Source organism: Dunckerocampus dactyliophorus, chromosome 3, assembly GCF_027744805.1.
Source record: "Dunckerocampus dactyliophorus isolate RoL2022-P2 chromosome 3, RoL_Ddac_1.1, whole genome shotgun sequence".
Lineage (NCBI taxonomy): Eukaryota > Metazoa > Chordata > Actinopteri > Syngnathiformes > Syngnathidae > Dunckerocampus > Dunckerocampus dactyliophorus.
Window position 1 is genome coordinate 31,224,627 of NC_072821.1, and position 26,144 is coordinate 31,250,770.

The 26,144-nt window shown below is 38.8% G+C and overlaps 1 protein-coding gene across 9 annotated transcripts in view; it reads left to right on the forward strand.

The window, feature by feature from the left end:
• Positions 1 to 26,144, forward strand: part of ppip5k1a (diphosphoinositol pentakisphosphate kinase 1a) — a 64,328-nt gene that overhangs the window by 9,823 nt on the left and 28,361 nt on the right. For 5 of the 9 annotated variants that reach the window (XM_054771798.1, XM_054771799.1, XM_054771801.1 and 2 more), the window contains exons 4-24: positions 2,881 to 2,971; positions 3,110 to 3,195; positions 4,279 to 4,433; positions 4,838 to 4,939; positions 6,539 to 6,700; positions 6,969 to 7,090; positions 8,150 to 8,251; positions 9,108 to 9,194; positions 9,263 to 9,338; positions 9,452 to 9,561; positions 9,871 to 9,956; positions 10,028 to 10,153; positions 12,504 to 12,625; positions 14,042 to 14,224; positions 14,447 to 14,588; positions 17,786 to 18,009; positions 19,056 to 19,183; positions 19,260 to 19,566; positions 21,879 to 22,007; positions 22,089 to 22,229; positions 24,267 to 24,360. In XM_054771798.1, coding sequence (XP_054627773.1) covers positions 2,881 to 2,971; positions 3,110 to 3,195; positions 4,279 to 4,433; positions 4,838 to 4,939; positions 6,539 to 6,700; positions 6,969 to 7,090; positions 8,150 to 8,251; positions 9,108 to 9,194; positions 9,263 to 9,338; positions 9,452 to 9,561; positions 9,871 to 9,956; positions 10,028 to 10,153; positions 12,504 to 12,625; positions 14,042 to 14,224; positions 14,447 to 14,588; positions 17,786 to 18,009; positions 19,056 to 19,183; positions 19,260 to 19,566; positions 21,879 to 22,007; positions 22,089 to 22,229; positions 24,267 to 24,360 — 2,775 coding nt within the window. The remainder of the gene's footprint in view (positions 1 to 2,880; positions 2,972 to 3,109; positions 3,196 to 4,278; positions 4,434 to 4,837; positions 4,940 to 6,538; positions 6,701 to 6,968; positions 7,091 to 8,149; positions 8,252 to 9,107; positions 9,195 to 9,262; positions 9,339 to 9,451; positions 9,562 to 9,870; positions 9,957 to 10,027; positions 10,154 to 12,503; positions 12,626 to 14,041; positions 14,225 to 14,446; positions 14,589 to 17,785; positions 18,010 to 19,055; positions 19,184 to 19,259; positions 19,567 to 21,878; positions 22,008 to 22,088; positions 22,230 to 24,266; positions 24,361 to 26,144) is intronic. The other 4 variants (XM_054771804.1, XM_054771800.1, XM_054771805.1 and 1 more) reach the window with 1 other exon arrangement.

Sequence of the window (26,144 nt, forward strand, 5' to 3'; positions counted from 1 at the left end):
TTTTTTTTTTTCAGTAAACGTTACCTTTGGAGTTTAAAGCACTCCGGTGTTGTTGAATGTATGCCAAAGTCAGTGGCACAAGTGCTATAAATAGTGCTTATGGTGACTTGTGTCATTGACTTTGGCAAACATAAGGCGTTAGAATCTGACGTTATTAACGTGGTTGGTCAAATATTGCTATTCCAATTGCTTTTTAAATTATTTTTTTTTATTAGATATGCCGCAACTTAGCCCTTCACGTAATGAGCACCTCGCTGACAGTCCAACATGTCTTCAGCATATTCATAAGCTATTTAGCATTGACCAATTGTAGATGATTGGAAAGGCTTGGAAAGGCTGACCACATCTCTATATTCCTTTATCCAACATACAGACAACTTCTTAAAAAAGCTCCCCCTGTACGTACAGCAGTTAAAGTATGGAATGAAGAAACTGATCAAGTACTTCAGGACTGCTTTGGCTGCACAAACTGGGATGTGTTTAAAACTGCAGCGGGGAGGGAAGATTGTACTGTTGACTTGGATGAATATGCTTCTGCTGTTACTGGCTACATTAGCACATGCATAGAGACTGTTACCACCACCAAGTATTACAGAAAATACCCTAACCAAAAACAGTGGATGAACTGTGATGTAAGGGCTAAGCTACGTGCTCGTTCGACTGCATTTGTCATGGGCACCGCTGATGACTACAAAAAGGCCAGATATGACCTGAGGAGGTCCATACGAGAGGCCAAAAGACAGTACAGACAGAAGCTGGAGGGCTACTATTCCACCTCAGACCCTCGGCGCATGTGGGCGGGGCTCCAGCACATCACAGACTATCGACAGCAGAGTAGCGTAGCCACGTCCAGCCAAACCACACTTCCTGATGAGTTGAATGAGTTCTATGCCCGCTTTGACACCCAAACTCCTGATGAGCAGAGAGGGTGGCTGAACCTGGGGAGCACACAGGACTCACCTCTCATGGTGACATCAGCTGATGTGCGCAGGGTTCTAAACAAAACAAACCCACGAAAAGCAGCAGGGCCAGACAACATCTCAGGACGTGCACTTCGGGTTTGCTCATCAGAGCTAGCTGATGTGCTTGCTGACATATTTAACCTGTCGCTTGCACAAGCATCTGTACCGACCTGCTTTAAGTCCACCACCATAGTGCCCGTACCCAAGAAGAGCAACGTGACCTGCTTGAATGACTATCGCCCTATAGCACTCACTCCTATTGTTATGGAGTGCTTTGAACGAGTAGTCATGACCCACATCAAAAAGAGCATCCCGGCGGCAACCGTGGACCCTCTACAGTTTGCATATCGCCAGAACCGGTCCACGGATGATGCAGTCAACACTGCCATCCACACAGCCCTTTCTCACCTACAGGGCCAGGACACATACGTCAGAATGCTATTTATAGACTATAGCTCTGCATTCAATACAGTCAGCCCCCACAAACTCACAGATAAGCTCCTCACACTTGGCCTGTCTCCCTCCCTCTGTAACTGGGTGTTTAACTTTCTCACAGGCAGGCCCCAGTCAGTCAGAGTCCACAACCGCACATCCAGCTCAAGAATTGTGAGCACTGGGACCCCACAGGGGTGTGTGCTGAGTCCACTCCTCTACACGCTCTTCACCTACGATTGCGTGGCCTCCCAGAACAACACCAGCATCATTAAATTTGCAGATGACACTACAGTCATCGGACTGATCACTGGTGGTGTTGAAACATCATACAGAAGAGAGGTGGCGGACCTCATAGCTTGGTGTCGTGATAACAATCTCCTTCTCAATACAGATAAGACTAAAGAGATGATCATCGACCCAAGAACAAGGGAAAAGGAGCCGCATAGACCCCTGTTTATTGATGAGACTGAGGTGGAGAGGGTGAAAACCTTCAAGTTCCTTGGCACACACATCAGCGAGGACCTCACCTGGTCTCACAACACCCAACAAATTCTGAAGAAGTCCCAAAGGAGACTGTACTTCCTGAGAAGACTGAGGAAATTTGGCATGTCCACCACAATCCTGAGTTGCTTCTACAGATGCACTATCGAAAGTGTCCTTACCGCCTCCATCACTGTTTGGTACGGTAACTGTACAACACGTGATAGGAAGGCACTCCAGCGGGTGATCAAGACCTCACAGAACATTGTTGGGGCAGCCCTCCCCTCACTGCAAGACATTTATAAATCTAGAGTCCTACGCAGAACATCAGGGACTCATCAGGGACAGCACACATCCACAACACTCATTATTCACACTCCTTCCGTCAGGCAGACGCTACAGGAGTTTGAAGTCCAGGACCACAAGGCTGGCAAACAGCTTTTACCCACAGGCCATCAGGCTCCTCAACGAAGCACTCGCACACGCCGCACGCAACACACGCACACACTCATAGCACTTTATTTATTTATTTATTTGTATTATTTACTTGTATTAATGTCTCTTCTGTTGTTGTTGCTTAATTTATTGGTATATATGTTTATGTGTTTATGTTTCTTATGTTCTTATTCTTTCATTTGTTTTCTTTCTTTTCTTGGGAGAATGAACAGAATAAGATTTTCATTGCATGGTATAACTGCTGTTGTACTATGCACATGACAATAAAACTCTCTTGAATCTCTTGAATCTCTTGAATGATGGTGGGAGGAGTAGCGGGATGAGATCGAGTGTGCACAATTCATTGCAGGTGGGATTTGTAATCAAGACTGCGTGTGTACGCAGCACGCTTTTATAGATCTGATTTTTTTTTATTTATTTATTTATTTATTTTTGCGTTGGGGTCCCTGATGATGGATCGGATTTGCATGTGTGTCTGCCTTCCTTGGTTTTGAAAAATCCTGTCTGTAATGTACAATTTCAGATTTTTTTTCTGCTTCTAAACTAGGATTTCCACTAGATAAAGCAGTGAGCTATGCCAAGCTAAGAAACCCTCTGCTCATCAATGACCTGAACATGCAGTACTACATTCAGGACAGGTACGTCATTCCATTCAGCAATATTATCAATACTTTATGCAAGTCATGCTTGCAAAAAGTGAGGATTGAGAATGCAGCTTTACCTTTTAAAAAAAACAAAACAAAACAAAAAAAAAGGTTTAATTGATTTTCTGTCAGGAGGGAAGTATATCGCATCCTACAGGAAGAGGGAATAGATCTACCACGCTATGCTGTGCTGAATCGTGACCCAGATAAACCAGATGGTGAGTGATAAGCTACTGCTGCCATATGAAGGTTCATTTGTTTCTTTTTTAGACTCTGAATTTATGTAACTGAATTTTTTTGCGTTTCAATTTTGTGAACTACAACAAATGATGCAGAAAATTATGTGAAATTCTTGTGTTTTAAAAATTCTATTTGTTAAAATACAATGTTTTAAAATATATTTTATAAAAATTCTGTTTCTAAATAATGTTTACATTTCTAATTTTTGTAATTTGAGCTCATAAATTTTTTTTTATATAAATTTTTTTATAAATGGAATTTTTGGAAACTGAATTTTAAAACATCGTATTTTAACAAACAGAATTTTTAAACCTATACATTCAGTTTATAAAAAATGTTCTTACTTAAATTTTTTTATTTGTAATTTTTATCAATTGAATTTTAAAACACTGTTTTTAACAAACTGAATTTTTAAACATATGCATTCAGTTTATTATTATTTTTTTAATTAAACTGAATTGAAATGAACACTATTTGAACAAACTAAATTTTTAAACACACATTTTGCTTTTGCTTTTTCTTTTTCAGTGAAAATGTCAACATAATTTCTTGTCACAAAATTGGAAAAGCAAAAAATTCAGTGCAAATAATTTCGATGTTTCAAAACTCACAAATCCACTTACGGGTTTTGTAAGACCCGTGTCACGTGACTGTGCATTTTATAAGTGATTGGTTGGCTCTGTGACACAATCCATTGATTCAGTTTTAATTTCCCTATAGCTGTGAATTTTGAAACATCAAATTTATTTACACTGAATTTTTATGATCTGCATTTTTTTTTAATCAGCATTTTGCTTACAAATTTTTATTCAATGAAATTTTCAGCAATAAATGATGGGCAAAAGAAATGAGTTCACAAAATTCAAATGCAAAACCTTTTAGTTACATTAATTCAGTGTCATAGTAAATTAGTAAAGAAAGAAATTATCCTTCATACTTGCACTGTATTGGCAGCAAAAATGGCATAACATAACAGTGAAATAGAAATGTTCTATTCATTTACATTAAGGAATTACAAAAAACACCTATCTCTTGAGTCAGCTTTCTTTCATATTTCTCAGAGTGCAACCTGGTGGAAGGAGAAGACCACGTGGAGGTGAATGGAGAGATATTCCAGAAGCCTTTTGTTGAGAAGCCTGTCTGTGCTGAGGACCACAATGTCTACATCTACTACCCGACTTCTGCTGGTGGTGGCAGCCAGCGTCTCTTCAGAAAGGTCTCGTCTCTCTCCTGTCACACCTACACCAGGACGAAACTAGCAACCAACATGCCAAATTTATGAAGCGCTATTATCACACCTCTCCTACTTCCCTGTAGGTTCTGAAAGTTTTTTTTTCCTGACTACCTCACACCCGTACATACTGTATACTGTACTCATACACTTAACCCTGAAGTATTGAAGACTCTCAACTTAACAGTTTTCACAAAACTATGCTATTCACAAATACACTTAAACCCCTTTATGTCTACAACCTTCGGCATAAGCGGTTGTCAACATAACCGGAAATTAAACTAACCATTGCTTACACATTTACTTGTGGTGTTCACCAGAAGAATTGGTGATAATAACGGATTTTTGAATGTACACAGTGTTTGATATCAGCTCTTTGATTGGTTTAGATTGGGAGCAGAAGCAGTGTATACTCACCGGAGAGCAGCGTAAGGAAGACTGGCTCGTACATCTATGAAGAATTTATGCCAACAGATGGCACCGATGTCAAGGTACGGTATTTCTTAAGAGGTGAATAGAGAGGATGTAGGAAGGGTTCTCATGAGCTACACACGGACAAGGTATTAATGAAATTGAAACATTTCAGACCAATATGCTTAACACCGTCCTGCAGGGTTTGAAATTGGTGAAACATTAGATCAAAATCAGCAATAGTGCTTTTTCCTCCCCAAAGTTAAATGGGTTTGACCAAAAGAAAGTGGTACACCCGTCACATTTCAGCAACATTTTATATTGTAATATATATTTTAAAGGAGTAACACTATAGCACTGTAACTTAGATACACGGTTGTCCCTTGCCACTTTGCGGTTTGAATTTCACGCCTCCACTCTATCATGGTTTTTCAAAAATATATTCATGAATAAATCATGCTGTTTCTTTATTGAATACAGGCTATTATTAGACAATATGCATATTAAGCAAATGTTGCATATTTTTAGCATAAGCATTTTCAGAATAAAAATGGCTAAATTAACTAAAATACAAATATAAGGAATTCAGAAGACACATTCAGACGTTGTGATATGTAGTATTCCACACTGGCCACTGGGTGTCAGTAATGTTACTGTAATGTTGGGTGAGACACACAAGTACCAGACTTGATCGCCGGAACAACAGGCTTTTATTTGCAAGTTTTAGTGATCTCACAACAGGCAAAACAATCCCTGACATGACCATAACCCACACCAAGCTAAAATTCAACTCTGAACCGCTGATGTCAATTCCTGTCCGCCCCCCACTCGGCTCCACTAGGGAAGACATTTACAGCAACACACACGAGCGTGAATCTTATTTATGGCTTATTTTATCTTATGTCTACTATATTGGTTAATAAGAATGTAAAGGTGACCATAGGGGTGTTATTCTACGTCTAGAGAGCTCTAATAATGTTAACAACCATATTTAAAAGGTTGTGAACAGGTTTTCTATGCTGTAATTACGCAAATATTATATATTTTTAAATAAGGAATTCTAATTATTTTATTACCGTGAGACTTTTTTTTTTTCTGAACTAGAAAGTGTGCCACGTCTTAATCTCGCAAGATTTCTTGATGCCCCAAGTGTATAGTTTGTGGAGTTTGCTGTTTGAGGTGTGGCAGTGATGTTCTGCATGCTGGGTTGGAGCAAATAAGTTAGAAGGAGGGAACTACGAAGTGTTGGCTACTGTTCATGCAGTGTTTCAGCATCTGCCTGCAAGACCCTCTGTGTCTATTTCTAATAAAAGACTGACTTTTCTACAGCCATCTTGCTGTTGTGTCATTCGGCCGTCATTACATTATGAAAATGTCATGTGATCAAGATTGGAGCATTCTGACTACGGCTGCTGCTGAGCATATATTTTTACAAAGAATGTCTTTCTTTTTGTTATAAATAGCCCATTTTGATACAAAATTAGCCTAATGTTTGTTAATAAAGAACTGAAAATGACGTGTGTGTTTAATACAAGACCGATAATTACCATGCATTAACAAAACGTCACATTCTGTTGTATAAATATGACTTCTCCAATCACTTTACAAGGCTTGATAATATGATTCGTGATGATTCCATCTGATCAATTTGTTAAGCATGTGATGTCCTGTACTGTCAGGTGTATACTGTGGGGCCTGACTATGCTCATGCCGAAGCCAGAAAGTCTCCTGCTTTGGACGGGAAGGTAGAGCGAGACAGCGAGGGCAAGGAGGTCCGTTACCCTGTCATGCTGTCAGCTATGGAGAAACTGGTTGCCAGAAAAGTCTGTTTAGCTTTCAAGGTGAGCAAAGCCTTTTTTGTGATGACAACCCGTCTAAGTCAACCAACTCCTCAAGTCCTGGTCCGCTGTGTACCTTCAAAGCTGGGTAGGACTTTTAAAAAAAAAAAAAAAAAACAGGCAAAGGTCACATGTAATGTTCAAACGATGGCGACGCGGATCAGCCAATCTGAGGAATGGAGACTTAAGCGGGTTCCACTGTAGTCACAGTACCGGTATATTTTTCTTATAAAGCTAATGCTCTGCTATGTGCCCATTCATCTTACTGCAGCAAACTGTGTGTGGCTTTGACCTCCTTCGAGCCAATGGACACTCCTACGTGTGTGATGTCAACGGTTTCAGCTTCGTGAAGAACTCTATGAAATACTACGATGACTGCGCCAAGATCTTAGGGTAATAGTTGAATAATGAATTTTTATGTGTAATACAGGGGTGTCCAGTCTTTTTCCACTGAGGGCCGCATACTGAAAAAACAAAAGGATGCAAGGGCCACTCTGATATTTTCTAAAGCAACACATGTAGATATGCTAAGAAATTATATATATTCAAGAAAAAAAAATGAATTTCAGCTTTGAGATATAGGTGAAAAAGCCTATTATTAGTCTGAATGTTGCTCTTTTTTTCCCTAATTTTTGCAGTTATTTTTTTTTCATTTTCCAAATATTTCAACATTTACCGTAAATAATCTTCATACATTTTCATTTTGTAATATTATGACTTTATTCCCATAATATTATAACTTTTCCCCAACCAAATTTTCCAAAAATTACATCTTTATTTTGTTTAGTTTGTTTCTCATATTTAAAAAAATATATATATTTTATAACTTTTTTCCTCGTTGAAAAACAACTTTTGTCTTAATATTTTGACTTTATTCTTGGAAAATAACAGCTGTTTTTTTCCATTTCTGCTGGGTTTTTTTTAATCTTTTATTTCAACTTCTGTAAATTCTCTTCTTGTAATTATGACTTTATTCCCATGATATTTTGATTTTATTCCCATAACATTGTATCTTTTTCTGCAACCTAACTTTCCAAAGATTACAACTTTATTTGTTGTTTTGTTTGTCTGCTGTCATAGTACGATTTTTTTAAAAATTACGTCCTTTTTCGTTAATATTTAAACTTTATGCTACTAAAATTATTTGTCTTCATAATATTGCAACATTATTCTTGTAAAATTCTGACTTTTTCTTGTTTTAATTGAAACATTTGCAACATCAATTTTTTACTTTTTTCTTCTAAAATTACTTCAGATTTTTTGCTGTTTTCTTAAAAAAATATTTAGAATGTGCCACAGGCCAATAAAAAACAGCTGCAAGCCACAAATGGCCCCTGGGCTGCACTTTGAACACCCCTGGTATAATATAATGCTTCATTCTTTGTTGACTGGACCTTTTTCTCTGTGTGATTATTTGGTATCTGTCCGTTCTTGTTTCTTTATTTCTTTTAGGAATCTTGTAATGCGGGAGCTAGCTCCTCAGTTTCAGATTCCCTGGTCCATCCCCACTGAGGCAGAGGACATCCCGATTGTTCCGACCACATCGGGGACCATGTGAGTAATGATCTGAACTTTCTTGATTGCAGGTGTTTTTTTTTTTTCAATTTTTGTATGATTATATTTTTGTTTTTGTGTGTGTGTTATTTGTTCATAGGCTTAAAACATTTTTATATTTCAGGACAAAGGTTTGTGTTATTAGTTATTAGTATCAACATTTTATCTTTTTGTTTTCACATTCTGCCTTTTTTTTTTTAATTTTTTCCATTTATTTTTAGTTTTTATTATTTCTACATTGTGCCGCTGGCCAATAAAAAACAGCGGCCCCCGGGCTGCAGTCTGGACACCTCTGTGTTAAACGTTTATCCACGTCAGCAGGCATCGTAAAACGCTTGCTTACAGTAACGAGGGGCAAACACAACACACTCATACAGTCTGAGCTGCACACATGCAGCCGCACTAGCATGTTCTGCTGAACTAAGCTAACCCCACTGGCTTTAGTCATGCTCCGTAAGAGAGGAGTTTCAATGATTTTCAACCAAAATTTGCAGGTGCAGACAAAGAAGCTTGACTGCACCAGAGCCAAAATAACCCAGGTTTAAATTGATCTCTCATCGGCTGTTAGATTACAGAAATCTTTGATAATTATGGAATTTTTTTTTTTCTCTCAATGCCTCCAATATTTTTTGTGTACATGGTGCACAACGTCATTGACTGTGTGAAAGAAGCCTAATTACAATAGTTGCAACCCCATTAAACAAGAATTAATGGTATTGTAACTGCCAGTAGTCTTCTAAGAAGCCACTGTTCAGCAACTGCCTAAGAGAAATAGGCAATAGTTTCCAAGTTTTTTAAATTATTGAATACGAGTGTAACATTATATATTCAAAATCTTATCATTTTAATACGTAAGGATGGAATTACGCTGTGTGATCGCTGTCATCCGACATGGAGACAGAACACCCAAGCAGAAGATGAAGATGGAAGTTCGCAACCCCTTGTAAGTTTCTTATATCTGATATTGCTAAATGCTGTTCAAAAATAATAATATCCATAATATTCATTCAGGTTCTTTGACCTTTTTGAAAAATATGGAGGCTACAAAACTGGGAAATTAAAACTGAAGAAGCCAAAGCAACTGCAGGTAGTGAATTCACACTATGACATGACAATGCTGATTTCAACGTCTCACAACCTTTTTTGTGTCTCATCAAAGTTTGTATCAATTGACGTCAACTGTTATTTAACCAACAACAGGAGGTGCTGGACATCACACGGCAGTTGTTGGCAGATCTGGGTCAGCACAACGACTGTGAGATAGAGGAAAAGAAGTCCAAACTGGAGCAGCTGAAAACTGTTCTAGAAATGTAAGCAACAAGTAAACGGGGTCACCGTTTTATTGCCGCGCCAATGCTCATTATGGGGTATTCATTTTATGCTGCACCTTGTTGGGTTGTGCTGTAGAAGTAATAACAGCAGCACATTGATGTCTGAAAATGTTGCTGTTTTTCCTTTGTTCTTGAAGTTGAAAATGCTTGGATTTTGTAAAAACTAACCCAACACTCTCAAACTGGAACTATGCATACGTACACCACACACTTGGTAGTGCTTTAAAAAAAAAAAAAAAAAAAAAAATTATTGCTCTATATTTTTATCCTATTTCCCTGTAAATAAAGGTATGGGCACTTCTCCGGGATTAACAGAAAAGTGCAGCTAACCTACTTGCCTTATGGGCAGCCCAAAACTTCAAGTGAAGAAGAAGGTAAGTAAAAAGCACCCTCTCATAACAAAATACTGGAATAATGTAACTTTCTTTCTCTGGATGTTTTTCAGACACGCGTAAGGAAGGTCCATCTCTGCTGCTGGTGCTAAAATGGGGAGGAGAGCTGACGCCTGCAGGCAGAGTGCAGGCTGAGGAGCTCGGGAGGGCCTTCCGCTGTATGTACCCTGGAGGACAAGGTAAAATCTCATTAATAACTGACTCCGGTCCGGGAATTCATTTTCTTTATGAAGGTGTAGTTCAGTTTCATATCAATAAACCATACAGGAAGCAATGACAGTGTCCTATAAGAATAAAGCGTTGAAAATAAAAGGTTGTTCACAAATAAAAGAAAATGTGTGTCAATTGACTCCCCTTTCCAAGATGGAGCATCTGGTCAAAATTGCTCCAAACAACGAACATTATTGAAAAAAAATGTTTCACTTTTCCGGTAATGTAAGTAAGTTTACGTTATGTCGACGTTAGTCAGCCAGAGGGGCGGCCATATAACATGGCCATAAATGTAGCAGAATTTATCTGACTTGTTTCCACAGTCTCAAGGCATCTTGGCTTTTGATGGGAGTCTTCCTTGGAAATGTTGGGCAAAGAAACATTCTCGAGCCATCAGATGTAACTGTATGAGATCTGGCCAAGACAATAAAAGACCAATATATTGCTGTTGGGTACTATTCTGTAATTGTGAAGATAAACTTTCATGTTGGGCCATTTTCATGATCATCAGACACCGACCTTGAGGAAGTGACATTGGGTATTGGGTAAAAATACATAACATATGCTTAAATTTGGTTTGCATATTGGTTTAAATATGCCTATTTTTTGTACTAATAATAGGCCATATTTCACCACGAAACAGCATGATTTATTAATTCAGATATTTTTGAAAAACTGTGATACAGTGAAACCGTGATATTCAAAGTGGCGAGGGATTACTGTAGTTACAGATGAAGAGATTCAGTTTCATGAATGGCCACTATAGCATGAACAGGTAAGTAATGGCCCTGTCACACCTTGACGATTTAGCCAGCGTACGCCAACGTATGAAAAATTTGGCCAATACGCTGGCGTACGTCAAACAAGTTATGGGTAAGTTTTGTCTAAGTTAAGAGCACACTGAAGCACGCCCGCATACGTCGTAGTATGTCCAACTTGTCCAAAAATGTTGTGCATGTGTAACTGATGCCAGCCTGTGAGGCTGCGCAAGTGTACGTTGGTAAACCTACTCTGCCTTAAGAGCTGCGCTGAACACGCGGTCAACAGTCTGGACTTTTGGCCATGTGGTCAGCGCTCTCGCCTCCCATTGCGAAGGTCCTGTGTTCGTGCCCCGGCACGGGCTCGAAGGGCGGGTTACATTGGTGCCGTGACCCGGGATGGGAGTGAGGTTTGAGGGGGTGAGTGTAACGGATGCCAGCCTGTGGGGCTGTGCAAGTGTACGTTGGTAAACCTCACTCCCTCTGCCTTAAGAGCTGCGCTGAACACGTGGTCGACAGTCCGGGCTTTTGGCCGTGTGGTCAGCGCTCTCGCCTCCCATTGCGAAGGTCCTGTGTTCGAGCCCCGGTGCGGGCGGTGTGAAACAGGGCGGTTTACACATGCACAAAACTTTTCGACGTTTGTCAACGTATGATTCATACGTCCCGCATATGCGGGCAATAAGTTATGTGATCGTTGACGCCCGTTCACACACGTTATTTGTAAGTTACGCACAAGTCGTAATACGTCAAGATACATTGAGACAAAACTGTGTCTTCTTGGCTCTCTTCTTGGCAAGGGTTGGCTGAGAGGAGATGGAAGCCCCTGGGGAAGCAGCTTCCGATAACATTGACGATGCCTGAGAGGCGTTAAAACCTGCGTCATCTCCATCAGAGTGAGAGTGTGTGTGTGTGTGTGTGTGTGTGTGGGGGGCTGTGGGTGGTGATGGATCCTTCTTACGTCCACGTCCTCGCCCTCGGCCTCCGTCACTGCCATGATACTTCTTGGCAGCGGTCTTCGAAATTTTCTTCTGCATGATGGTGATGTTGACACTGCGATGTCTAGTGAGGTTATGATTAGAGTCATCAAGTGGCAGCCTTTTTATAGGCTACGGCATGTGATCGTCGGCCATACGCTGCCGTGCGGTTTGCATAAGTTAGACTGGCGTTGGGCAAAAGTTGTGAACGCCGGCAACACGCTACACATTCGTCGGTATAAGTTGTCTATAAGTTATAGAAACGTTCTATGTAAGTTACTAATACGTAATGTATACGTTGAACCCGTTATGAATACGCTATGTGTACGCCCAAAATTGAAAAAAAACGTTGACAGTTCAACGTATGCCATCAAAATGATCACGTCGGGCATGCGCTGGCTAAATTGTCAAGGTGTGACAGGGCCATAAAGTCCCAGTGTCGGTGCTCATGTTCACATAAAAAAACTGCATTTATCAGAGTTGCCAGAGTGAAATCTGTTCATGCGAAGATGTTGAATAGGAAGACCTTTAAAACCTGCTTTGTCACTATGCAGTTTGGCCTAAAAGGTTTTTGGGGTTCTGTGTAGGAGACTATGCTGGTTTTCCTGGCTGTGGATTGCTGCGGTTGCATAGCACTTACAGACATGACCTGAAGATATATGCATCTGATGAAGGCAGGGTGCAGATGACTGCTGCGGCTTTTGCGAAGGTACTGTTGCACTGTATTTATATATAGTGGTGTGAAAAAGTGTTTGCCCACTTCCCTTTTTTTTTTTTTTTTTTTTTTGCATGTTTGTCATACCTAAATGTTTCAGATTATCAAATTTAAATACAGTATTAGTCAGTGACAGCACATCTGAACACAAAATGCAGTTTTTAAATGAAACTTTTTATTATTAAAAGAGAAAAAAAATCCAAATATGGTCTTGGTGTGAAAAAGTAATTGCCCCCTAAACCTAATACCTGGTTGGGCCACACTTAGCAACAACTGCAATCAAGTGTTTGCAGTAACTTAAAATGAGTCTGTTACAGCACTGTGGAGGAATTGTGCAGAATTGTTGTAATTCAGCCTTCACATTGGAGGGTTTTTCAGCATGAAGTGTCTTTTTAAGGTCACGCCACAACATCTCAATAGGATTCAGGTCAGGACTTTTCTTCAGCCACTCAGAGGTGGACTTGCTGCTGTGTTTTGGAACATTGTCGTGCTGCAGAACCAGTTTGAGGTCACGGACAGATGGCCGGACATTCTCCTTCAGGATTTTTTGGCAGTCAGCAGAATTCATGGTTCCATTTATCACAGCAATTCTACAGTCCCAGACCATCACACTACCACCACTATGTTTTCCTGTTGGAATGATCATTTTCTGAAATGCAGCATTCCATTAACGCCAGATGTAATGGGACACACACCTTCCAAAAAGTTCAAATTTTCTTTCATCAGACCACAAAGTATTTTCCCAAAGGTTTTGGGGATCATCAAGATCTTTTCTGGCAAAATTGAGACAAGCCTTACTGTTCTTTTATTCAGCAGTGTTTTTTGTCTTGGATCTCTGCTATTCAGGCCGTTTTTGCCCAGTGTCTTTCTTATGGTGGAGTCATGAACATTTACCTTAACTGAGGCAAGTGAGGCCTCTTGTGACCTCTTGGATGACCTGTCACGGCGCTCTTGGGGTAATTTTGGTTGACCAGCCACTCCTTGAATGGTTCACCGCTCTTCCATGTTTTCACCATTTATGGATAATGGCTCTCACTGTGGTTCGCTCGAGTCCCAAAGCTTTAGAAATGGCTTTATAACTTTTTCTAGACTGGTAGCGCTCAATAAATCTCAGTTAAATTATGTTTTAACATGGGGGCAATCACCTTTTCACACAGAGCGATGTAGGTTTGGATTTTTTTCTCCCTTAACAGTAAAAAATTTCATTTAAAAAATTTTGTGTGCACTTGTGTTGTCATTGACTCATCTTTAAATTTGTTTGATGATCTGAAACATTTAAGTGTGACAAACATGCAAAAAAAAAGAGAAATCAGGAAGGGGAAAAACACTTTTTCCACACCACTGTGTGGATATATATTCTTCAATCATAAAGTTCTGCCAAAATGTTTGTTTTAATTTCTGCGTCCAAAGGGTTTGTTGGCCTTGGAGGGTGAGCTGACTCCCATTCTAGTACAGATGGTAAAGAGTGCGAACATGAACGGGCTGCTGGATAGCGACAGCGACTCACTGAGCGGCTGTCAGCATCGCGTCAAAGCCAGACTTCATGAGATTCTACAGAAGGACAGGGATTTTCTAGATGAAGACTACGACAGGGTGGGTTGTTTTATTTGATTGGAGTTAAATATGCTTCAAAATATCAACCTATTGACTTTATCACCTTGGGCAGTGTCTTCTGGGAGTATTGCATACTTTCTCATAGATTAGTTTGTACAGTAAATGTAGATTTATTTGCATTTTGAAATTGCTTCACATAGATTTAGCAACCTTGTTTCCCTCAAACTATTATTTATTATTTGTGTGTGTGTGTATTTGCAGCTGGCCCCAACATGTAGTGCGTCTTTAGTGAACTCAATGAAAATAGTGCAGAACCCAGTGGCAACATGTGACCAGGTTTATGCCCTCATTCAAAGTCTTACCGCTCAGATCCGCAAAAGAATGGAGGATCCCAAGTCAGCTGGTAAGTTCCTGTCATTTGTAGTTTGTTCTTACCCCCTTTTCAGCGTTTCCCCTGCTACGATCTTAGGGTTGTGCCAAGAAGGCCAATTGAGGGAAAGATCTCTATATTTGTAATATAAACCTGTATCAATAGCCCCAATGACCATTCATTTAAAAGCACTTCCAGCTCTTTGAACCCCATGTACCTCAATTGGTTCATGCTGTGTGCTCATTATATGCTCATGATATCGGCCTGCACCTCAAATCTCTGATATTGGCACTCTGATACAATTCCAAACTCCGCCCCAGCACGCCTTATCCGGCAGCGATCGGATAGAGTCCGTGTGATCACAACAACGGTGTTTGCTTGCATGAAAATGAAGTAGCAAGGAGCAGGAGTGATGTCAGCCTTGTGGCAGTAAAAAGATGCTGCAGCTGAGTGCAAAACGTGTCTTGCACAAGATTCCCCGTTGTGGCACAGACCCGGTGAAATCTAATTTGAAGCGGCATCACACGGGAAACGGCCACGGGATGGCAAAAAGTCATGAGCTATAACGGAAAAGAACCAGCCCCTGTTGATGGTTAGTAATATCGGGTTTAAACTCAATTTACCTGGAGGCCACTGGTGGTAGAGTCTTTGTGAAGTTGGGCCTGCATCAAGTATTCCATTTAAAAGGAAAAAAAAAAAAAAAGGTTTGAAGTATTCCAAAAAAAAGCACATTTTCTCAATCTTTACAGTGCAGAACGTGAGTGATTGTTTAGCACATGAACGGATTTTCAGAACATAAGCTTCTCTTGTCTACCCCTTGCTGCCTGGCAGCGCTTCCTCTTACACAGCATCGCTGGGAGTGTGTCCGGCTTCCCAGCATGCCTTTCAGCACTTGCTCTATAAAGAAAAAAAAAAGACGTGTTTAGAGTTAATCTAGTCAGGGTTTCAGACTCACTTTTTAAATTTTATTTTACGACTGTCGGAGCACAGTGGCCCCTAACCTAAAATTTTTGGAGCACAAGCAGAAAATTTTAATTAGCAAGTCGATTTCAGTGTGCCTAAGTAAATAAATTTCAATTTTCCTCTCATTTTCACTGCATTACTGATAAATACTTGAACAGTAAATGCAGAAACAATCATGTTTTCAATTAATATTTTATTGTGCAGCAGTTGACACAACACAAACAGCTTACTGGCAGCAAAGAACAAGTAGACATATTACGCAGGTCACAGCACATTATATGTTTCAGGCTGGCACTGTTTGCTCAACGTGTCGTGTTTGAATTGTGTGGTGCCAGCATTATTGGAGAATGTTGTGTTCCCTGCATGCTGTGGGTATCGACAGCAGAAACTGCAGTACTTTTCCATGCACTAAATTAGTCAGATTACTTAAGTCATTTCAAAATATATAGTTTCTCTCACTTGTTTCTCTCGCAAGACCTGGCGACATGTTTACATGTCTCGGCTGCAAATGTGCATGAGAAGGAATTTTATGAGCCACATTGTGCTATAAACTACATCTCCGTTGATGTGATTACGCAAAACTTACCTGCCAGACACAACTGTTGCCCGCTATTCCAGTGGTTCTCAACTTGTGGGTCGCAGACAGCTAGTCCAAAGTTACATAAAAACATGTACTTAAAAGTAATTGAACAATATTTTAGTCATCTTCCTCCTCAGTATATGGACATTGCACAGTTATAAGTGAAATAATGGGGTCTTTTTGAAATTTCGTTTTACTTTATGCATTATTTGTATGCATGCAGTTGTCATGTTCTCCCTCATTACAAAGTGCCTTAACAGGTTCCTCTACAATGCACTTTGGGCATGTAATTTCTGTATGTGTGATCTAAAATAAAAACAAAGTACATTTGTAAAAAAAAAAAAAAAAAAAACTTAAATAAAAGTGTAAAAAAAATAATACAAATAAATAAAAATGACTCCAAGGTGTAAAAGATAATTAAATTCAATACAAATATAAATGACTTAAAGTGTAAAAAATAAATAAATAAATAAAATAAAAATGACAAAAAAAACATAAAAAATAAATACAAATAAAAATGACTTAAAGTGTAAAAAAAATTCATGAATACAAATAAAAATTACAAAAATGTAAACAAATAAATAAAAAGGCTAAAAAAAAAAGATAAAAATATATCTGCCTTAAAATCGTAAAAATATAAAGACTTCAAAATGACAAAGTGTAAAAAACTAAAAATTACTTATATAAATATGAAAGAAAAAAAATATTCAATTTATGACGAGCATCTTGACCTAGATGGCTAGCAATTTGCACTGATACATTACAGGTCACCGCAGTGAGATGGCTGCTTGCTTTTTTTTTACATCACAAAGTATGACCGTTCGGCTTTCTCCATTCATATGTATTGAATTTTATATCTTTAATATCCACTGACGGTAGACACAGTTGTCTGTTTTTCCTCCACATTCACGAGCAACCCGACAACAATTTAGATTGTAACTAAAGTTACATCCACTGAACTATGGACACATTAGCTTGAACGGCTACTCGCAATGTGCAAAGAGCGAACATTTAGCACTCTCTCCACAATCATGACTCATTTGGCCACAGTTAAGTCCGGGTTACAACCTGCCGTGGAGACGGGCGCGTGCGCAGAACACCGGCTCCGCTCAGGTAGCACACGCATGCAAAAGAGTGTCACTACGTGATCCGTACCGAAAACATGATCCGTTCTGTGCGTGTGCAAAACACATCTACATCCAGTCGGCTAATTGTACTACGCATAAACATTTTATGTTTCTACACGTGTCCAGATGTTATGTCACATATTAAAAGTGTTGTCTTTTAGAACCTTTTGACTTTTATTAAATTGGTAAGTTTTCATTGTATGCATATACTTTAAAAAATTGACTTATTTCAGCTTCTGTAGATTTACTTTGTTTCCTTGTTGGTGTAAACATTGCCATCTCTGTCTGGCTTCTTCTCTTGTGAAATGAATGCTGTTAGGAGAGGCGCGGTGACACCCCTAAAATTAAACTCGCTCTGATGATTGCTCTATAATAAATCCGGGTAAATGCCACTTATGATTCCAGTGCCACTTACAGTATGTTTTTTTTTTTTTTTTTTTTTTTTTTTTTTTGCTTCTTCATGATGCATCATATAGTCTGGGGAAATATGGTCATGCTAGTTCCGTGTGCGCTACTGCATATCCTCTAACTAGCATATCATCGTTGCTGTTTGTCTACAGACCTGCAACTTTACCACAGTGAGACATTGGAACTGATGCTGCAGCGCTGGTCCAAACTTGAGAGAGACTTCCGCATGAAGAACGGCCGCTACGACATCAGTAAAATACCCGACATTTACGACTGTGTGAAATACGACGTTATTCATAATGCCACTCTGGGCTTGGAGGACACATTGGAGTTGTTCAGACTTTCTCGTGCCTTGGCTGACATTGTCATTCCACAGGTAAGATTCTCTTTCATATCCTGAAATTTAAATCAGATCACTCAGCTAACTTCTTTTTGTAAGATCACGATAACAAATTTTGCTTGGCAATAATTGTCCTACAAATTATTGCCCATTAACGATATTTTTGTCAACATTATTTTGAGACCATTTATTAATGAATGTGAAAATAATATATGGCATAATAATGCAAGTACACCATATCAAAATCAATAAACTTTAATTTCTGAAGAGTATTTAACATTATGTCAACGGCTTTTAAATAACAGTTAAACAAACAACATAATGAAATAAACAAAAAAGACAAAAACACCCCAATGAAAATAAATGTATCCGAGCAAAAATTGCACTTAAATAAAAATGATAGTCAATCACAATAGTTCTGATTTTGAATCAGTTTCACTTTTTTATTGTCTGAATATGGGGAAAAAAAGGAGAAATAGCCCGGAAACACTCAGTTTCACATTGTGTGTCAATGCAGACGTCAGCTCATTTGCATATACTACTCTGTGTGGAATACGGCGTTTACATTTAATGAGGTGTTACGTTTTGTCGGAGTTTGGTCAAAGTACTGTACATAGTTTGGATGCACCGAAATGCGTTAGGTGCACAATGAGGTGTTATACTTTGGGAATCACGGTGGCTGAAACGTGAGTTGCATTATTTATTTCAGTGTCTTTGTCACAAACATTTTCATGTCGCAAAATGACGATGCGCAAACGGGCTGAAATTGACATCAGATGGTGTTTTATACACAGCAGGCACGGAGAAAGTATTCCACACTGTTTCCACTGTTTATTCAATATGTTTGCAGTATATTTTCACATTGCTATGGCTTCTAATCATTGTAGTTTGTGCATCGTGACCATTGAAAGTCACTGCACCGTCACTAGTACACCTGTGAATAGTTAGTTTTTATTTATTGTGTGGTTTTTCGATGTAGTGATTATCGTGACAGGCCTATGGAAGATAGTTTCAGAGTGGCTCATATCAAGGAAATGGTGGAGATTCTGACCTTTTTATCCTGTTTTGCTGTGTTGTGCTAGGAATATGGCATAAACAAAGCTGAGAAGCTAGACATTGCATATGCCTACTGCCTCCCACTGGTCAGAAAGATCCAGCTTGACCTTCAGAGGACTCATGAGGATGAGTCTGTCAACAAGCTGCACCCTCTGTGAGTTGAAATGACCGACACGGCTTTGGATGACATTTGAGAGAGCGTTTTAGATGAAGTGACATCTTGTTTACAGATATTCCCGTGGAGTGATGTCGCCTGGACGCCATGTCAGGACACGTCTGTATTTCACCAGCGAGAGTCACGTACACTCTCTGCTGAGTATTTTCCGCTATGGCGGTTTGCTTGATGTAAGCTTCCTGACTTTAAGTGAGTCAATGACTCTACCTGGGACCAGGCTAAAATTGAGTTCCTGTGTGTTTTACGTGCTAAAGGAAGAGAAGGATCAACAGTGGAATCGTGCCATGGATTACCTGAGCGCTGTCTCGGAACTCAACTACATGACTCAGATTGTCATCATGCTATATGAGGACAACAATAAGGTAACATTTTGTGTTCATTGTAAACCCGGGGTGAGACCATGGATTCATTTTTTGAACATGGGTGACAGTTTTATTTAAATTGCATTTAATTTGTGTGTGTTCTGTAAAAGTAAAGTTCATTGATCACATCAAATCAAATTTTATTTATAAAGCAATTTTCATACATATACAATGCAACCCGAAGTGCTTTACAAAGTTAAAAACAATACCCCGATAACCCCCTCTAACGCCCCCACGCCCCAACCACACACAAACGCACATTTATCCATAGAATTGAAATATGGATTTAATACATGGCTGAGCACAGAGGAGCCAGGTGAGGCAACACGATCACAGGAGCCGTGTGCAACAGGAGCCCGTCAGACCACCGCCAGGGGACCCCCCGCAGCAATGGCCGACATAACCCCGATGCAGAGGGCTCACTTGTGAGGAAGACTGGAAGACAAACACATAAAACTCACATAAAGAAACTACATAAAGATAAAAATAATAACAAACCACATAGAAATAGTAAGCGCCATGATTAATAATAAAGAGTACAAATAAGAATTAAAATGGCATTAACAATGGAAGATAAAGAGGATATCATTAGAATATAAATGGAATAAAGAAATAAAATAATAATAATAATAGTAAAAATCAACAGCTCTCATAAAATGAATTCATATAAAGTAAATACCAGATCTAAGAAGTGGGTATTGAGCATCACCTTAAAAAACCTGAAGATTCTCTGCAACCCTGAGGTCCTCCAGCAGGCTGTTCCACAAATGGAGGCCATAATACTGAAAAGACGCCTGCCCGTGTGTGCGTGTGCGTGTGCGTGTGTGTGTGTGTGTCCTGACTTTTGGAATGATGAGGAGACCAGTGCCGGAGGATCTGGTAAGATCTGCCAAGGCTCTCTATTATGATGACAGATGGCGGCACAGTGAAGCTCCCCACAGAGTCAAACAGTGTCTGACACTCTTTTATTATTTTATTCTTACCAGAACATATCAGCAGCAGTGCAATTCCAACACCATATATGTATGTCCTGCTCCCGACAAACACGTCTCTAGTCCATTCATTGCAACAACGACTTCCCCATTTTCAAGAGACAGAGCTCGAGATGCATTCATGGACACTCTGAACATCACAACAACGTTTTTATTATGCGTGTATGGGTGGTCTAAAACAGATATGCGATGAAATTCGATAAGTGGGTATTCTTATCACTTCCTTTGTAACTCTTAATGCGGAAGTACAATTTGCTGCATTTAAGTGTCCTCAGAAATCCCAGAAAATTCACTCAAAACACGTGAATTCAACTTAAATGACGTGGTGTCTTTGAACGCAACTCCTCATTGCTCATAATAACACAGTTAAAGTCTGATTCAAATATCCACCCATCCATTTTCAATACCGCTTATCCTCAAATCCTCTGCTTTTAAAGAAACCAGTGGTAGTTAAATAGATTTTGAGACATCTGAGCCTCTTAACTTGATTTAAATTAGAAGTTAATTTGGCGCTGTTAATACATACAAATACTCGTATATATATAAGTCTACCCTGTCATTTATCTTTCTTTCAATAAAATACAGAAAAAAATGGCATATTTAAGACATAATGGTAATAGTTTGAATTTATTTTGAACATGCATAGAAGTTACATTGGAATACATCACATAGTACAAGTCACAATCCTACATGTCCAAAAAGGAGTAGGAAGAAGCAAAGCTTATTTAATTCTACCATCCGTTTCACATCAATTGCATTAAATTTGTTCACTTCCTGTATTCCAAATGAATTCTTTGCTAGTTTAAAATGCGTAAAAAAATGATAAGATAATATGATAAGGTAATATAAAGTAACATAGTGTGACATGGAGATTAATCATGATTAATTAGTAAAAAACTGGGGTTAATCTGATTAAAATTTTTAATCATTTGACAGCCCTAATATGAATATACTGTATATACAGTAGTACATACAGTATTATGCAGTGAAATTGTACAAATTACAACCACAATAATAAACATTGTGAAATGACTACTTCTCTGACCACAAGTTTTATGGTGCATATATTTTTCATACAGTAGTTACACATTTCTACTGTTTTTGTTAATATTTAATTTGATTAGTATGACCAATTAATGGGGTACCAGTTTCTCAGCATAATCAATTTATTTAAAAGTAAACCAAGCAAGGGTGTACATCATCATTCCATCATTTCTTAGTGCAACACTTAATGTTTTCTCATCACATGCATTTCTTTGGATACACATTGCAATACACAGAAAATGTAATGAGGACAATATACTTTGTTTCTCTTCACAGGATCTCACCTCAGAGGAACGCTTCCATGTGGAGCTTCACTTTAGTCCGGGAGTCAAAGGTGTTGAGGAAGAAGAAAATGCACCAACTGGCTTTGGCTTTAGGCCAGCCTCTGCAGAGGTAGCGCGACAGGTACGTCACAAGAAAGCCTTCCAGCTATATGGGATTATTGTGCAGAATACAGCACGTGTCCACTCTTGGCTTCTCATTCAGAATGGGCAAAAACAGACTGACCCCGGGAGCCTGGAGGACCTCTCACGCGATGAGACAGACAGAGCTGTACCGCTGTCTGAGCCCATCACCATCCAGAGAAGATCACCACTTATACGCAACCATAAGACTGGATCTATGGAGGTTCGTTGTTTCACTTGTTGTATGGTGGAACCCACTTAAGTCAACCCCACATATGTCGACACCCATCGTTCTTCTTACAGTAATCCCTTGTTTATCACAGTTAATTGGTTCCAGATCCGACTATGATAAGTGAATTTCCGTGAAGTGGGATTCCTCATTTAGAAATTGAATACTTCCATAGTTGGAGCGTAGAAAATCTGTTTACGCCATTCTAAATATGGATTTTAACTTTTTTTTTTTTAAATTATTATTATTAGAGCCCTCTATACAAGAAATAACACCCCTATAGTCACCTTTACACTCATATTACCCAATATAGTAGACATAATAGAGTAGGGTAGGAGTGTCACGAGACACCCAACTGACGAGACGAGACGATGCACTAAATCGGGTCCTTGAGACGAGATGAGATTTTAACATTCATTTTAACAAAAGTACAATGAAAAAATAGGACTGAACAAACTTTCTTTTATTTAACGGCGTCAACCAAAGCGTTTTGAAAAATTGATTGTCCCCCAAATTGACACTGAAGGGATATTATTGTCAACATTTTTTTTAGATCTAATAAACCACTAATGTTATGATAATATATCATAATAATGCAATATTTCCTTTTAATATGTCATCTTTCGCTGTTAAGTTGTGGGGTTGCGGTTTATGACATGTATTCATGTATTTCTCACAAGGCAATTCCTACTGTATGTAAAATATTTGCCGGACTTCTTGAAATGCAGTTTTTTTTTTATTGTATTAAAGAGCGTCATTTCTTTTGTGATGTATTAAACTACACTCTCTGTGAACGCAGACAATTTTCGTTTAGGTGCTGAAAACAATGCACAGATTGAATCCTTTACCTGCCTGTTTGAAGGCTGGATAAAAGAGAAACAGACACTCATTTGTGCAGTGGATGGCTAAATCTACTGAATCACTCAGCACCATAACGCAGTAAATCTCTTTTGTGCTACTGTAGACGATTAGATTCGACTCTAGATACGCTTTCTCTTTTATCCACCCTTCAAACAGGCAGGTAGAAAAAAAAAACAGCATTTCAAGAAGTCCTGCAAATGTTTTACATATACAGATTTTTAAAAAACTATATATTTTAAAAACAGAACGATTTGTTACAATTTGATGTAGTGTACAAACAATACAATTTGATTTGACTCTACGGTTAATGTTTGTTGATGTAGACATTAATCTTACATTATAAAATAAAGATGCCAATTATATGAAAGTGGCATTCTTACAGTATTTTCTAATGTGTAAATCATATCCCCAAGCATGCTGTAAGGCACTGGCAAAAATTAAGTCAACAGAATAACATTTCAAATGTACAGTATTTATTGTTTAGACACGAACCAAAAAAAAAGACTTGCTGAATGAACATACTTTTTTGGATCAATATTTTACATTTACATTTAATATGTATATTTTTATACGTGTTCAGTTTGGAACATTTAAGTGTTAACATGTTGTAATGTTGCTAGAAATGGAAGTGGAGCCACCAAACTAAGTTTCGTTGTATACTGTGTGCAATGACAATAAACATCGTATTATAAACAATAAACAAGTATTTGACACATGGGTGCAATGAAAATGCTGTGTTAGCTTGGAAAAGTAAACAATCCCATACTGAAAATATCATCACAATAGTAATCGTACAACATTTCAGGAGTGTAATTGTAAAAGTATAAAGACTTGTTTTGTGTTAACATTTTTGGCTTTCTGGAACGGGTTAATTGGATTTACAATATTTCTTATGGGGAAAATAGTTTTGGTTGGAGCCAGTACTTCTGGAACGGATTAATGACCCTAATAAAAAATGTTCCACTCTATTTAAGTAACAACACACCTAACATTAAAAATATGTAAAACGGAATTTACCACGGGGTTGAATAATTCACTTTCTTTGTGTGTTCATTATACTTGCTGCAATCTCCCTGCAATGCACTTTTTTGCTGTTCAATTTAGCTCAACCTGTAAAATGTAAAATGCCACATAAACAAGGTTTATGTGTGTGCATGTCTTTCACCCCAGGTTCTGTCCGAGACTTCATCCACCAAAGTAGGGAGCTATCGCCTCTTCTCCTTCTGTTCTCGTCAATCTCCTGACATCAAACAAAGTGGGTTAGGTAAGTATCACGATGCTGTTGTCACGGTGTGCGTTTTGAAATTATGGGGTGGGGGGGGGGGATGACCATAAAGGATGATTTGCTGAATGATTTTGCTATTATTTCACCAACTTGGAAAGAAACACTCAGAAGTTCCCTTTGCATCATGTGTAGAACTTGTCATCACATGGTCAGAAATTTGCCTAAGTGTTTGTAGCATTTTGTAGCAATTTACATGTAAAGAATCTTTGCCAGACCAAAATATCTGTAATTATATTGTGCACATCTGTGTACAATTTATTACAACTCAAAAGATGCTGTGGGCTTCCTTTGTTAACAAACTAATTATGTGGAGCCTCTTATATAGAGTTTTCTGTCTCCTCTCTCACTGTCGGAACTAAAAAAAAAACAACAACAAAAAAAAAACATTTTGACTTTCCATTCATTTTCTATGCCGTGTATTGTCATCAGGGTCACTGTATGCTGGAGCCTATCCCAGCTGACTTTGGGCGAGAGGCGGGGTACACCCCGGACTGGTCGCCAGGGCACATATAAACAAACAACCATTCACACTCACATTCATACCTATGGACAATTTAGAGTCGGCAATTAAGCTAACATGCATGTTTTTGGAATGTGGGAGGAAACCGGAGTACCTGGAGAAAACCCACTCACACACGGTGAGAACATGCCAACTCCACACAGAGATGCCCAAGCGGAGATTCGAACACAGGTCTTCCCGATCTCCTGACTGTATGGCCAACATGCTAACCACTCGGCAGCCCAACATAGCTAAACTTTTAAAAACCACCGGACCCCAGTACAGAGGGCAGAGTGGTTGCATTTGTCTTGCTATGGTAACCGCTACACAACACCTGCTATGCAGCCACGTAACTTCAAGAATGTCAGCTAAAAGCTCAAAGAAACTAATTTTAATGCAAACCACGAGCACTTTGAATGTGGAAAACAAGCAATCAGTCTGAGACACAGAGGCATATGACAGGAATACAGTCGTCCCTCGCTATGACGCGGTTGAAACATCACACCCTCATTCTATTGCGTTATTTCTCAAATTAATCAATTAATAAATGATGGCTGTTATATTGTTGAATATGGTCTGTTGTTTAAAAGAATGCACATTTAAGCAATTTGTACATATTCATGGCCCAAATTAAGCATTTTCTAGCATAAAAATGGCTAATTTAACAAGAAAAAGAATATAAGGCATTCAAAAGATGTGATATTGAAGTCTAATACGGTATCTGTGATTTGTTGTGTGAGCCTACAAGAAGCGGAGCTTGAGAAGTGATGTGTGTGACATCAGCTAGCTAGAGTTAACTGGTAGCTGAGTGCTAGTAGCGGGTTAGCAGTATAGAGAGTAGCAGACAGCAGCTCCTGTTATGTGTGAATGTTCACTGCATGTGTTCTCTACTTGCTAATAAAGCGATTGAAGTGCATCGTAAGTCTCTCCTTAACCATGAACAACGGCAGTAGAGTAGTATTCTACCCTGGTCTCTTGGTGTCAGTAACATTACATTGATGATACAATAGCCACCAGGAAGTACGCTGTCAATGCTAACGTGTGAGTCTATCTTATCTTATTTATGTCCCAGATGGCTTATTTTCTATTATTATGTCTGCTATATTAGGTAATACAAGTGTAAACCTGAATATCGGGGTGTTATTTCATGTCTACAGGGCTCTTAATAATGTTGAAAACCGTATTTAGAAGATCATAAACAGGTTTTCTATGCTCTAACTATGAAAATATTACATTTGAATCCTACTTCATGGAAATTCACTTC